At 42.4% G+C, this 13,309-nt stretch overlaps 1 protein-coding gene across 4 annotated transcripts in view; it reads left to right on the top strand.

Annotated features, from left to right (window-relative positions):
• The first annotated feature begins 495 nt into the window (after positions 1–495).
• Positions 496–13,309, top strand: part of ccdc97 (coiled-coil domain containing 97) — a 60,735-nt gene continuing 47,921 nt past the window's right edge. Inside the window, exons 1-6 of one of the 4 annotated variants that reach the window (XM_062962618.1) lie at positions 496–629; positions 3,400–4,317; positions 5,431–5,691; positions 7,232–7,361; positions 7,662–7,807; positions 10,663–11,180. In XM_062962618.1, coding sequence (XP_062818688.1) covers positions 587–629; positions 3,400–4,317; positions 5,431–5,691; positions 7,232–7,361; positions 7,662–7,776 — 1,467 coding nt within the window. In that variant the 5' untranslated portion in view covers positions 496–586 and the 3' untranslated portion in view covers positions 7,777–7,807; positions 10,663–11,180. Of the gene's footprint in view, positions 630–3,399; positions 4,318–5,430; positions 5,692–7,231; positions 7,362–7,661; positions 8,277–10,662; positions 11,181–13,309 lie in introns of those variants that run through there. The other 3 variants (XM_008113856.3, XM_016994816.2, XM_003222904.4) reach the window with 3 other exon arrangements.

Raw genomic sequence — 13,309 nt, 5'->3', positions numbered from 1 at the left:
ATTAAGGAAAAGCCTATTAAACATCAAATTGGGTTATGATTTGACAAGTTAAGCACCAAAACATCATGTTATACAACAAATTTGACAGAAAAAGTAGTTCAATATGCAGTAATGCTATGTAGTAAATACTGTATTTATGAATTATTTATGAATATACCAAAATATCACGATGTATTGAAAACATTGTCTACAAAAATGTGTGGGATAATCCAGAGCGTTGGATAAGCGAGTGTTGGATAAGTGAAACTCTACTGTAGCTTATAGAGTCTATCAAGTGTAGATTTAAGACATCCTGTGATTAACAAATTAAAAAAAATAAAAAAATTCAGAGTTAAAATCCATCAAAATATATTCCAAGTTAAAACCACAACATCCCTATTAAAAAAGGAGTTGCTTCATTAATGCAAATTAACTATCTGAGCACAACTTTTCTTCTTTCAAACTCGTGGTTGGAATCGCTCCGGAACTAATATCTCTTGGCCTTCCGAGCGGGGGGACTTTTTTTCTCCCACGCACCGCCGGAACCGGAAGGCCATCCTGGAATGGGTCTCTGCTTACGCAGAGTCCCTAACGAGAAAGAAGCGGGATGGAAGCGGGAGAGGAAGACCCTCTGAAGCCGTCCTGCCCAGGTGAGTGTCCCTGGATATCGAGGCAGGGGATGTTACATTTAAAAGGGACCCATCCTTTCAAAAGAAAACACCCAAAACTGTGTTTATGTGAGTGACGTGAGGGAACCGCATGCATTTTATAGGGCTTTCATAGGCAAAGAATGCTCAGAGGCAGTTTGGCCAGTTCTTCTAAAATATAATCATTTCTTCATCTTATTATTAATTATTATGATAACAAGGCAAAAAGAATCAGTTATTTCATCTAAAATACAGCCTCCAGTATTCCTTTGCAGTATTTTAGGCCTTTTGTGGAAGTTTCTTTTTGAACTAGAGGATTCTGGAAGTGGCAATTCAAAGAGGCATTGGGTTGCTGTGGGTTTTCCGGGCTGTATGGCCATGTTCCATAAACATTCTCTCCTGATGTTTCGCCCACATGTATGGCAGGCATTCTCAGGGGTTGTGAGGTCTGTTGGAAATTAGGCAAGTGGGGTTTATGTATCTTTGGAAAGTCCAGGGTGGGAAAAAGAACTCTTGTCAGTTTAAGGCAAGTATGAATTGGCCAGCTTTATTAGCATTGAATAGCCTTTCAGCTTCAAAACCTGTCTGCTTCCTGCCTGGGGGAATTCTTTGTTGGGAGGTGTTAGCTGGGCCTCATGGTTTTCTCTCTGGAATTCCCTTGTTTTCTGAGTGTTGTTCTTTATTTACTGTCCTGATTTAAAGTTTTTTTAAAAAATACTGATAACCAGATTTTGTTCATTTTTGTGCTTTCCCCCTTTCTGTTGAAATTGTCAACATGCTTGTGGATTTCAATGGCTTCTCTGTGTAGTCTGACATGGTGGTTGTTAGAGTGGTCTATGTCTATGTTCTCAAATAATATTTCGTGTGCAGGTTGGTTCATCAGGTGCTGTGCTATGGCTGACTTCTCTGGTTGAATTAGTCTACAGTGCCTTTCATGGTCCTTGATTCATGTTTGGGTAATTCTGCATTTGGTTGTCCCTATGTATACTTGTCCACAGCTGCATGGTATATGGTAGACTCCAGCAGAGGTAAGAGGATCCCTCTTGTCCTTTTCAACCAGTGAAGTCAGCCATAGCAGAGCACTTGATGAACCAACCTGGACACAGCATATTATCTGAGAACACAGAAATACTGGACCACTCTAACGAACACCATGTCAGAGTACACAGGGAAGCCATTGAAATCCACAAGCATGAGGACAATTTCAACAGAAAGGAGGAAACCATGGAAATGAACAAAATCCTACTACCACTATTAAAAAACACTAAAATCAGGACAGTAAATAAACACTGAAAGTTCTAGACTGCAGCTTTTTGGACAGCTTTTTATTTACATTCAAATAATCTGTTAACTGATGGTTAACACCTGGAGGGACGAATAATAATAAATAATAATAAACTTTATTTATACCCCGCCACCATCTTCCCAACGGGGACTCGGGGCGGCTTACATGGGGCCATGCCCAGAACAATACAATATAAAACAACAAATCATAATGCATTAAACAATACAATAAAAGAAAATATACACTACAGTAAACAAAATCAAAAGAACAGTAGAACAATAAAACCAAGGGCGGGCCACATGAACACTAGGTTAAAACTTGGGGTGAGAAAGGAAGTAGGAGTAAAAACCACAGAGAACAGGGTTATAGAGTGGTGGGGCAATGTGGAGGACAGATATTGAAGGAGAGCAGCAAAAGGGATATATTTAGCAGTTACTCTCCAAAAGCACAGCGGAAGAGCCATGTTTTCAGGTCTTTCTTAAAGACTGCTAGTGTGGGGGCTTGCCTAATCTCACCGGGCAGTGAGTTCCACAATCGGGGGGCTACAGCAGAGAAGGCCCTCTCCTTTGTACCCACAAGGCGGGCCTGAGACATCGGCAATGGTAACGAAGTTTGCCATGCATTCATAAGTTGAAGTCATCTTGAAAGCACATAGTTGTGGCTTTATACTGTTATTCAAAACTGTGTCTTTTGTCATTTATTTTGGACTATACTGTTTTATTTTAGCTATTGATTAATTACTTTAGAGATTTTTTATATCTTTGTGTACTTGTTACATATTTTTACATACGTAGTATTGTTTATAGGGTTGTCATAAGTCAAAGCAAACTTGATAGCAGTTAACAGCAACAATATTTATATCCTATATCTTGTTTCAGTGAGTTAGGCCTTATCTCTTTCTTCTTCTTCTTTTGAATAATTTATTAGAGATGTATTATATATTATATTTTGTATTTGCTATATACAGTAGAGTCTCACTTATCCAACACTCGCTTCTCCAACGTTCTGGATTATCCAACGCATTTTTGTAGTCAATGTTTTCAATATGTCGTGATATTTTGGTGCTAAATTCATAAATACAGTAATTACTACATAGCATTACTGCATATTGAACTACTTTTTCTGCCAAATTTGTTGCCTAACATGATGTTTTGGTGCTTCATTTGTAAAATCATAACCTAATTTGATGTTTAATAGGCTTTTCCTTAATGCCTCCTTATTATCCAACATATTCGCTTATCCAACATTCTGCCGGCCCGTTTATGTTGGATAAGTGAGACTCTACTGTATCTATTTCATTCACAGAGTTGCTTTAAATCGAAGAAAACTATAGCAGTTAACAACAACAATGTTAATATCCCAACTCTGTTGGTTGGTTTTCCATTGATTCTGAGTCAAGTCTTATTCCTTTCTTTTGTTCTATTGTGTTATTAGATGTCATTCAGACTTTTTAGAATTGGAATATTTGGAATGCCTTTATCTTTCTAGGTGTTGACTCCATGAATAATGTAGACCAAGGGGAATCAGATAAACCTCCAACAACAGAGAGGCTGGCAAGTTGTCTTCTGAACAAAACTGAGACGGAAAAGCTGCTCTGCTCTACAGAAGAGACAATGGAAATTCCAGGTTCCACAGACTGCTGTCCAAAGAGCAATGAGGATCTGGATGGGTCTCTTCCGGTGTCTTGTGTGAATGAATATAAATCAGTTATGCCAGGCTTTGGGACAACTAGCAGCCCTCCAGTTTATCACTGGGGCGAAGAAAGGTTGGAAGGCCCTGATCTGCATAATTGTCACTTGAGCAAGAATAGAGCATCTCAAACATCACATTTCTGGGGAGAATATTTGGAGAATCCAGGTTCAAACCTTCCCACTGGCCAGTGCATGCCCACCAATGGATCACTTGTGTTAAGGACTGGGAATAACATGAATGGGACCAATGAACCACCTCAGCTGGGAAATGGGAAGCCACATCTCGTACCTGCCCAAGATGGCATTCCCATTGGGGAGGAGGCTTCCAGTGCCAAACATTCCCACTACAATAGTGGAAAACTAGGGTCCCTGGGTAGCAAATCATTGGAAGACGAGGACCCTGCTCTCCTAGCCATGTTCCATACTGTGGCCAACAGCCACCTGGCTGTCCGGAGCCAACAAAAAGATGAGCCGGATTTCACGCTGGCACAGAAGCTGGCCATATTGCAGGATCTGTACCATGCCAAACCCCTGTTTTTCCTGGAGCGCTTCCGAACTGCCCTGCATGCAGAACACTTGCCTTGCTTCCTCCATCTCTCTGGCAGCTATGAGGCAGATTTCTACTGTGCTGAAGTGCGCAGGGCTAGCCTGGGCAAAACACGGCGCACCCGCATGCGGAACAAGCGCTACGCAGCTCTGCAGCAGCTCATTAAAGGTACGGATACTTAAACTCTTGGGCTGTATTCTGAGTCCTAGGAGGGGAATGGAAAGGCTGATGGCAAGTGGGACAATTGTAATATTGGAAAGTAATAGAATCAAGATGCTTCCACAGTGTCCCAGTGTTTTGCTATTTGCTGTCCTCTTCAATATCTGTTTTATTTGCTTCGCCCAAGACTAGGTGGCCAACTCTAGAGCAGGTAACAGCAGCTTGAACTATAGAATCAATCAAAGATGAACTTCATTCTGTTCAAGGAAGGGGTAGTATAGCAATAAAACAATACATCACTTCATATTTTTATACAAAGTATGTCCCGGTGTTTCCCATAAAGAAGACTCCTTAGTTAATGAGCTTAGAGGTGCAGCTGAAAGAGACTAAAAAGGGAGAAGTCAGTGGTTGCTTTTTTCGCTTTAGAATCATAGAATTATAGAGTTGGAAGAGACCTCATGGGCCATCCAGTCTAACCCCCTGCTAAGAAGCAACAAATCGCATTCAAAGCACCCCCAGCAGATGGCCATCCAGCCTCTGCTTAAAGGCCTCCAAAGAAGGAGCCTCCACCACTGTCCGGGGGAGAGAGTTCCACTTTCTCATGGACCTTACTAGATGCCCGTAAGGAAGTCACCCTTTCTCACAGGGCTTCCCAAACTTTGATCCTCCAAGGGTTTTAGACCTTAACTCCCAGAAGCTCTCACCAGCTTGGGCAGCAATCAGGAATTCTGGGAGTTGAAGTCCAAAATAACTGGATGACCAGAGTATGGGAACCATGCTCAGTGGGGTGGAATTGAGTTGGAGTTCTCAGCATACCTGGAAAGCACCAAGTTGTGCTGAGGAAGACTGTTCTAAGAAGTTGCAGAGTTAAAACCTTAGAGATGGGCTAAATAGTGGATGATGGATGTTGTGATACTCCTGTTGGGAAGAAAGGTGACATCATTCAACAAACAAATTTGGTGAGCATATAATCTTTGTCCTTGACCAAATATGACTGATATATGTTAGCATTTGCCTTTCGCAGTTCCTCCAGCAAACAACTCTGAAATTTTGGTATCTGTTTACCCTGTTTTCCTGAGCTTTCAGTCACTGCCTCCATTGCCATCTCTCTGCTCTTTCCAGGTGGGGAATACTTTAGTGATGAACAGATGCGTAGCCGGGATCCGCTCCTTTACGAACAGTACATCGGACAGTACTTGAGTGACGAAGAGTTGCAGGTGCTGGGCAGCTGCAAGCTGGAGACAGCCTGCTCCCTCTCGGGTGTCCTCATGGACTCCTATCAGGAGCAGGTCATCCAGCAGCGGCTGCTGGTTCAGCAGGAACAGGAAGAGGCATGTGAGGAGGAGGAAGAGGAAGAAGACACTGATGATGAGGACAAGGAAGGTTAGTTGGGAGAGGACGTCGCATCTAAGGGTTGAAGGGATGCTGAAGAAGTCCAGAAGAGCACACATTTGGTTCAGGCAAAAAGATCAGAAATCCTTTATCCGCGGTGCATGACTTTGTAGGGAAAGATGGGTGTTCTGTTGTGGAACTGGGTGTAGTTACAGATCTGCCCAAGATATAGAATTGTAGAGTTGAAATGGTACCACAAGGGACATTTGGTGGTTTAGGAGGCAAACCAGGTCTATAGATATCTATGGTTTGCAGTTCATGTTTATCCATGAAGCTCACAGTGTCTTCAAGACCTCTCACTCTCTCTCTGATGTGCGTCGTTCACAAGCTTGTTGTGAGCATCAGACTGAGGGAATACCACACACTACTTCTAAAGATCTGTGAAGACAAAAGCTAGTAGTAGTTAGAGCTGTGCATTCGGCCAAAAGGCATGTTGTTTCAGAGTCCATTTTTGGCTAACTCCTCATTCTGTTTACCAGGAGGTTACTCAAATCAGGAGAGGTGTTGCTGTTTCATTCGGCAAAGATTTGGCCTATTGACTACAATGGGAAACTTTAAAGGCTCAATCCTCAGTCATTTTCAGGCTTATCTGCATAAAACCTAGCTCAGTTTTAGACCCAATTTACAACTGCAGGCTGCCAAGTTTCAGAACAATTTACCAATCTACTGATTTTTTAGAATTATTTAAAGTTTTTACCATAACATTTTTAAAAATGAGATAAACCACAAGAGAGGGTTCTGGGAATTATAATTGCCGGTTGTGTCCATTCTCAGCCAATCAGAGCATGGACACAACCAGGCCTTTTATTGGCTGAGAAACAGAGAGAGAGAAACTTCAATTCCCATCATGCTCTGAGAGGAATTTAGAGACTTTTCAATGCCCGCCCCATGCAAGTGCTGCTGGGAAAGTGAGTTTTCAGCAAGGCCCTCTCTGGAGGAGGAGCCTAGTGAACTTTTCCACTTCCTGGGAGGGAGAAAAGACTCTGCAGGATCTTCTTCAAGAGCCCCATGGCAGACCTTTGCCTTAGGTGTAATTCAGACTTAACACCATCCTCTCCAGTAGCCGATAAATCAGGTTCTCTTGATCTGTTTTGCCGAGCTTTTCAGTGCCCTCCTTCCCATTCTGTTTTTGGGAATTATACGAAATGGACCACCGAATATTACAAATCACTTTTGGTCAAACTAATTTGGGCCCAAGCCTAGTAGTAATGTTATTATTGATGATGATAATAATAATAATAATAATAATAATAATAATATCCATCTCTCCCTGTGGCTCGATGCAGAGTACAACATCATTATAAAAGGAGATAAACAGTATTAAAATACATACAACAAGATACACAAGAGTTACAATACGAATTCACTGATGATATGCAACAGTGTCTTCAAGACCTCGCACTCTCTCTGATGTGCCTCCTTCACAGGCTTGTTGTGAGCATCAGACTGAGGGAGCACCACACACTGCTCCTAAAGATCTATGAAGGTAGGTAGAGCAGGACTGACTTCTGTGTTGTGCTTCCCTCTGTAGACAAGGCCTCTGCCCCTGACAAGGATGAGTGGGTCCCTGACCAAGATGAGAAAATATTACTGCGAGAGGAGTTTACCAGCCGTATGTACCAGCGTTTCCTTGATGGAAAGGATCAGGACTTTGACTACAGGTGAGGTGGGAGCTTGGGAAAAATGTTAGTGAGACTTTGGTTGCCTTCCTGCACATATTGCGCTGAGCCTCCCCAAATCCAAACCCCAACGTCTTCTCTTTTTCCAGCTGTGAGAAATATGAGGTCTGGCCTTGTTTGCCTTGTCACATTTCTAGACCTTTCCTTATATCCAGGAACACAGTTGAATCCTCAGGTGTGAAGCCACTTCTATGATTTGTGATGTGAAGGTGTTCCTGGATGTAAGTGTTACATATTGTCCCTTCCTCTCTCCCCCATTTTCCCCATCCCTTTGACCCACAGTGAGGTAGATGAGAACCCAGATTTTGACAACCTGGACATCGTATCACGGGATGAAGAAGAGCGGTACTTTGATAGAGAAGATCCGGAAGATGCTGATGCTATGGAAGCAGAGTAGATGGGTCTGAGAACTTGACTCCAAGAAATAGGTGAGGTTCCCTGAAGGTGGAGATAAGAGGGCATGTGTTTGATATGAGAGATTTCCCGTGCTAAATTGGGTGGATTGAAAGAGCAGTTTTGAGCTGGAATGCTGTGAATTTTGAGATTGAGTGTACTGTCCACACTTGAAGGTATCCATGTGGCCCTTCCCAGCTGCTCCCTAATTGCTAATAGGAGAAGATGTCTGAGAAAGGGGGCATAATCCTCAGGACTGGACAATCGCACTGCGGATTGGAGTACAGTATCATCTATAATGGCTGAACCTTTGGACCTATCCATTCCTGGGGTTTGGTTTCGTCTTCACGCCTGCAGTTCCTCCCTGGCTCTCTCTAGTGTGGACTACCTATGAGCTGAATGTTTCTCTTAACAAAAAAAATGCTTCTGAGTTGTGTTTGTCATGATGTTGGGATCTAAGCAGTTGGAGGCTGTAAAATAAATTATATTTTATCTTTTGAGTAATTTTTGGCATCATTAAGAGGTCTTGTTCAAAGCTAGACGGAACTCCAGCTGGGAACTGTCTATGTTTTTCTAGTCGCCTTGGCCCCTGCTCCTAATTAATCAAGGCTATATCACAATACTGTATATTCTGAAAAGATCAATTTCTCTGCCTCTGAAGCTTTAGAATAGTAGAGGGAAGGGTATAAAGAGTAAGTGAATTTGAGTTCAAACTTCTTATTTCAGCAGGGAGATGTTTATACTGAGTTTGTACTTCATTCCTGCTGAAAGAGGGGGCACATTATTTGATAACTTCCTCGCTGTTAAGAAACTGTGGCTCAAAGGTGTGCATCTTCCATCTGCTTGCCAAAGTTTCCTGAAGATTATGTCCCCTGATCCACGTTGTGTGCGGCTTACTTTGTTTCTGGGCTAAAACGTTGATCTGCATGAATATCTCATGTTGATTTTTGGTTTCAGTTAACCAAGAATCGTAAGCATTCCCTTCAACCCCTAATAAGTTACTAGAAGGCAGAGATAATATGGGTGAAGATGAGTGTTCCTTTCTCCTTCCATTGGTGTTGAATTTGCATAACCTTGCCCACTGCCTCTCCCTTAAGCCTTTCCTATTCCTTTCTGTGGCACACAGCAATTGAACATACTGTACTAGAGAGAGGTTTGGGGAGAATTCACCATGATTTATAGGAGTGGTAAGGACTGGGATATACAGTTCACCTGCAATCTTAGAGCACTCCAACGATATCCATCAATGATGGACATGGAACTAACTTGGCACACAGAACCCCCATGACCAGCAAAAAATACTGGAGGTCTTTGAAGGGATTTATAGGAGTTATAGTTCACCGACATCCAGAGCACACTATGAACCCAAACAATGGTGGATCTGGCCCAAACTTGTCATGCCTCCCTGATATGCTCAAATTTGAATACTGGCGGGTTTTGAGGGAGAGTTGTAGGTACTGGCAGTTGTTAGTACTGTAGTTGACCTGCAGTCAAAGAGAACTCTGAACCCCACCAAAAAGGGAATTGGACCAAACTTGGCACACAAAGCCCCCATGACTATCAAAAAATACTGGAGATCTTTGGGGAAAATTCACCTTGATTTGGGGGAGTTGTAGTTCACCTACACCCAGAGAGCACTGTGAACCCAAACACCAATGGATCTCGACCAAACTTGGCATGCATACTTGATATGCCAAAATTACTGGAGGGGTTTGATAGGAACTGACCTTCCGTCTGGGAACTGTTGTTCACTCACAACCAGGGAAACTGTGACCTTCACCGGTGATGGACCTGGACCAAATTTGGCACACAGAACCCTCATGACTAACTCAACCTACTGGAGGGGTTTGAGGACACTGACTCACCACAGCGGGAGTTGTAGTTTTCCCTACAACCAGAGAGCCACTGAACCCCACTAATGATGCATCCAGAGCAAACTTGCCAAACATAACAAACTTTAAGTTTCTGGGGGTTAACCTGGAATGATGTGAGTTGTAGTTTACCCACAACCTTATGCATTTTGTACAGTTAAAAATGACTTTTTCAAATAACCTGGGCAACGTCAGGTAGCCCACTTAGTAGTAGTAGTAGTAATAGTAATATTTTCAGTTCTCCAGGTCACCATGCCTATGCATGTCTCCAACTTACCAGGGTATATACATGACGTATGGAAACTGAGAATATGTTGAGTATGTTCTTGTACCAGCATTTTTATTGTGAGATTGACATTATCATTGCCTTGGAAAAGACAGATTGATACCCACAAAAGATCATGCTGACATTAATCTGTCTCAGAGATGCTATGACATTCCTTCCTGCACAATCTCCCATTTGCCTTCTTACGCTGTTACTTACCTTGGCCAGCAGGGGCCAGCAGATACCAAATAAACTTGGGCCAGCTTTCCTGTTTTCTCTCCATCTGATGCTCAGTGAGTAAAGAGATGGGAATCCTCCCAGAGACCAGCTCTCTGCCAGTTCTTTTTTCCAAGCAGCAGGATACTGAATCTGGACTGTCTGACCGTAATGAGGTTTTCTCCTCTTCTTCCTTTTATTTCTTGTATTCATTTATTTTTATGAATCCTCCACCCTGTGGGCATAGTTGGGAATGTTAAATAAAATAGACCCATTGAACCAACTGTTAAAATGGTAAATCAGCACATTTGTATATTCCATGGATTTATCAGGTTTCATGTTGTGCAGAGTACCAACAGCATTCAAACCTATGTTTCCAGGTTCAGATTTAAAAAAACCCACGATATTGCTGCAGTGCAAGACAATACAACCCCTCTATCTGCAGGAGTGGTACCTGCTATTTCATCTACCCACACCTGGCAAAACATGTCCTCACTAGAAATTTTCTAGTGATTCTGTAGCATGCTTCCTTTTGCAGGGATTTCTATGGGGAGAACAAGACCCTCATTTTGGACTCTTTTGGCTATACCTGGAGAAGAAACTTGCATTTTTATAAGTTGCATTCCTCACACATTCCCTGTTTTAACATGGAAAACTGACTGTAAATAGGCTTCCAGCTACATCTGGTTTGGTATTTTTCATCAATTGGATTTTTTTGCAGTCAATGTGATTCTGTATATTTTTGCAGTCAATGGGATTTCTGTACATTTGGGATGTATATGTGCAGACATGCTTCTATTGCCCATCAAAGTTGTCATAGGGTTGTTGTTTGTTTTCCGGGCTGTATGGTCATGTTCCAGAAGTCTCTCCTGACGTTTCGCCCACATCTATGGCAGGCATCCTCAGAGGTTGTGAGGTATGTGGAGAAACTAAGTAAGAAAGGTTTATATATCTGTGGAAGGTCCAGGGTGGGGGAAGAACTCTTGTCTGTTGGAGGCCAGTATGAATGTTGTAATTAATCACCTTGATTAGCATTAAATGGCCTTCCAAGCTTCATATCCTGGCCTGGGGGAATTCTTTGTTCATACCTTTTTAAAAGTATGTTATAAGTTGTCATACTTTGTTTAAAGAGAGGTGAATGGCAGTTTCCAGAAGGTTTTCCTGAAATAAATCAAATCTGGTGGGTTTGGTAAAAAAAATGTACCTGAATCATGATGTAAGAGTGTCTGAATGGCAAGAATTTTAGTTGCTAAGGTCTCCTATCCAAATGCCATGATCTCCATTTTGCCTTTCTGTCTTGTCCCCATCCAAGGAGTTTGGCTTTGTGATTGTTTCCTCCTTTGCCAAGCAACCCACAAATGCCTGACTCACCTCCACCCCCAGCAAGGGGATTTCCACAGAAATTTTGGCCCTGTTTTCCCCCATTGGCAGAAACTATGGAGTAATTTCCCTTTGATGTTTCTGTTCATTTTGGCCTGATGCATCATCATTTGGCAAGGGAAGGGGTCTCCTCCACTGAGCATGATGTATACACAGATGGGCATTTCCAAAATTGCCGCAAGGTGTCTCCCTTCTGCCATCCAGACAGATAATAATGCAGGATGGGACTTTGGTCATTTAAGAATCCAAGCTGGAGAACTTGAATACTCAAACATGGTAACAAGAACTCTGCATGTGGAAAGCTGCTACTCCACAATGAATGATTGGGATCATCCTGATTTTCCCACCCTGGACCTTCCACAGATATATAAACCTCCCTTGCTTAGTTTTCCAATATACCTCACAACCTCTGAAGATGCCTACCATAGATGTGGGTGAAGTGTCAGGAGAGAATGCTTCTGGAACGTGGCCATAGAGCCCGGAAAATGCACAACAACCCAGTGATTCCAGCCATGAAAGCCTTCAACAACACATTGAGGTCATTGTTTTGTACCTCTAAGTCGGTGACTCTAAAGCAACCTCATTATGGGATATTCTTGGCAAAATTTGTTCAGAGGGATCTTGTCTTTTCCTTCCTCAGAGGCAGAGAGAGTAGGTTTCCCTGGCAGAACAGGAGGTGAATTAAAACCCTAGTTTCTAAAGTCATAGATCAGCCCTCAAACCATTATACCACGCTGAATACTAACCTAGTATATTAGGAAAATAAATTTGGCTATTTGTTAGCTGAAACTCAAATAGGAGATTTTTTTTTCTTCCCGAAATTGGTAGTTATCCTTTCAAGAACGATTTTAATGTTCTCTCAAATGCTTGCAAGTACCCTCCAGTTTGAAAGGGACAATCTGAGTTTTTAAATAAGTGAAACACAGGTGCTTCAGACAATCTGCTTATGTGTCTGCCCTTCAACCTTCCTTCTTCATAAAAGGAGAAGGGGTTTCTGGACTAACTAACATGGTGTTGTCGAAGGCTTTCATGGCCAGAATCACTTGGTTGCTGTGAGGTTTCTGGGCTGTATAGCTATGTTCCAGAAGCATTATCTCCTGATGTTTCACCCACATCTATGGCAGGCATCCTCAGAGGTTCTGCGGTCTGTTAGAAACTAGACAAGTGTGGGTTTTATATCTGTGGAAAGTCCAGGGCGGGAGAAAGAACTCTTGTCTGTTTGAGGCAAGTGTGAATGTTGCAGTTGATCACCTTCATTAGCATTAAATGGCCTTGCAGCTTCAAAGTCTGGCTGACTAACATGGTGTTTAATTACTAAGCTAATCTTGCTACTCCAAAAAGCACTATACAGATGCTAAATATGTAAGATGTATTGATGTTTTTTCACAAAAGTTTAGCTGAGGTTACTCACATTGAATATTTAGAAATAAGGCAACAAATCTCTCTCTCTCTCTCTCCCCCCCCCCCCCCCGGGCAACATTACCTGGGGAATTTCGGATGGAGATCCTATTAAACTGCTGTTCCAGGAGACTGTATACTGCTCTTTCTCCTGGTTGCACAAGTACAGTCAAATGATGCCTTTATGTCTCCTATCTGGCTGCTTTTGAATATAGTTCCCCCCTCCAATTCAACACAGTCCAGGGGCTAGTGTTGGGATACCCAAAACTAAGACTTATGTTGGCATTAACCAGAGTGGAAGTAGCCAAATGATTTACAGCTTAAGGCGACAGTCCTCCAGCAGACTTCCCTGTGGGTACGCTCTCTGGAAATGGCAACACATTTCTGAGCAGAGATGCTGAAGATTG

Source organism: Anolis carolinensis, unplaced genomic scaffold (assembly GCF_035594765.1).
Source record: "Anolis carolinensis isolate JA03-04 unplaced genomic scaffold, rAnoCar3.1.pri scaffold_10, whole genome shotgun sequence".
Lineage (NCBI taxonomy): Eukaryota > Metazoa > Chordata > Lepidosauria > Squamata > Dactyloidae > Anolis > Anolis carolinensis.
Note: the sequence above shows the minus strand (reverse complement) of the source record. Positions and strands in the feature narration are given on the sequence as shown.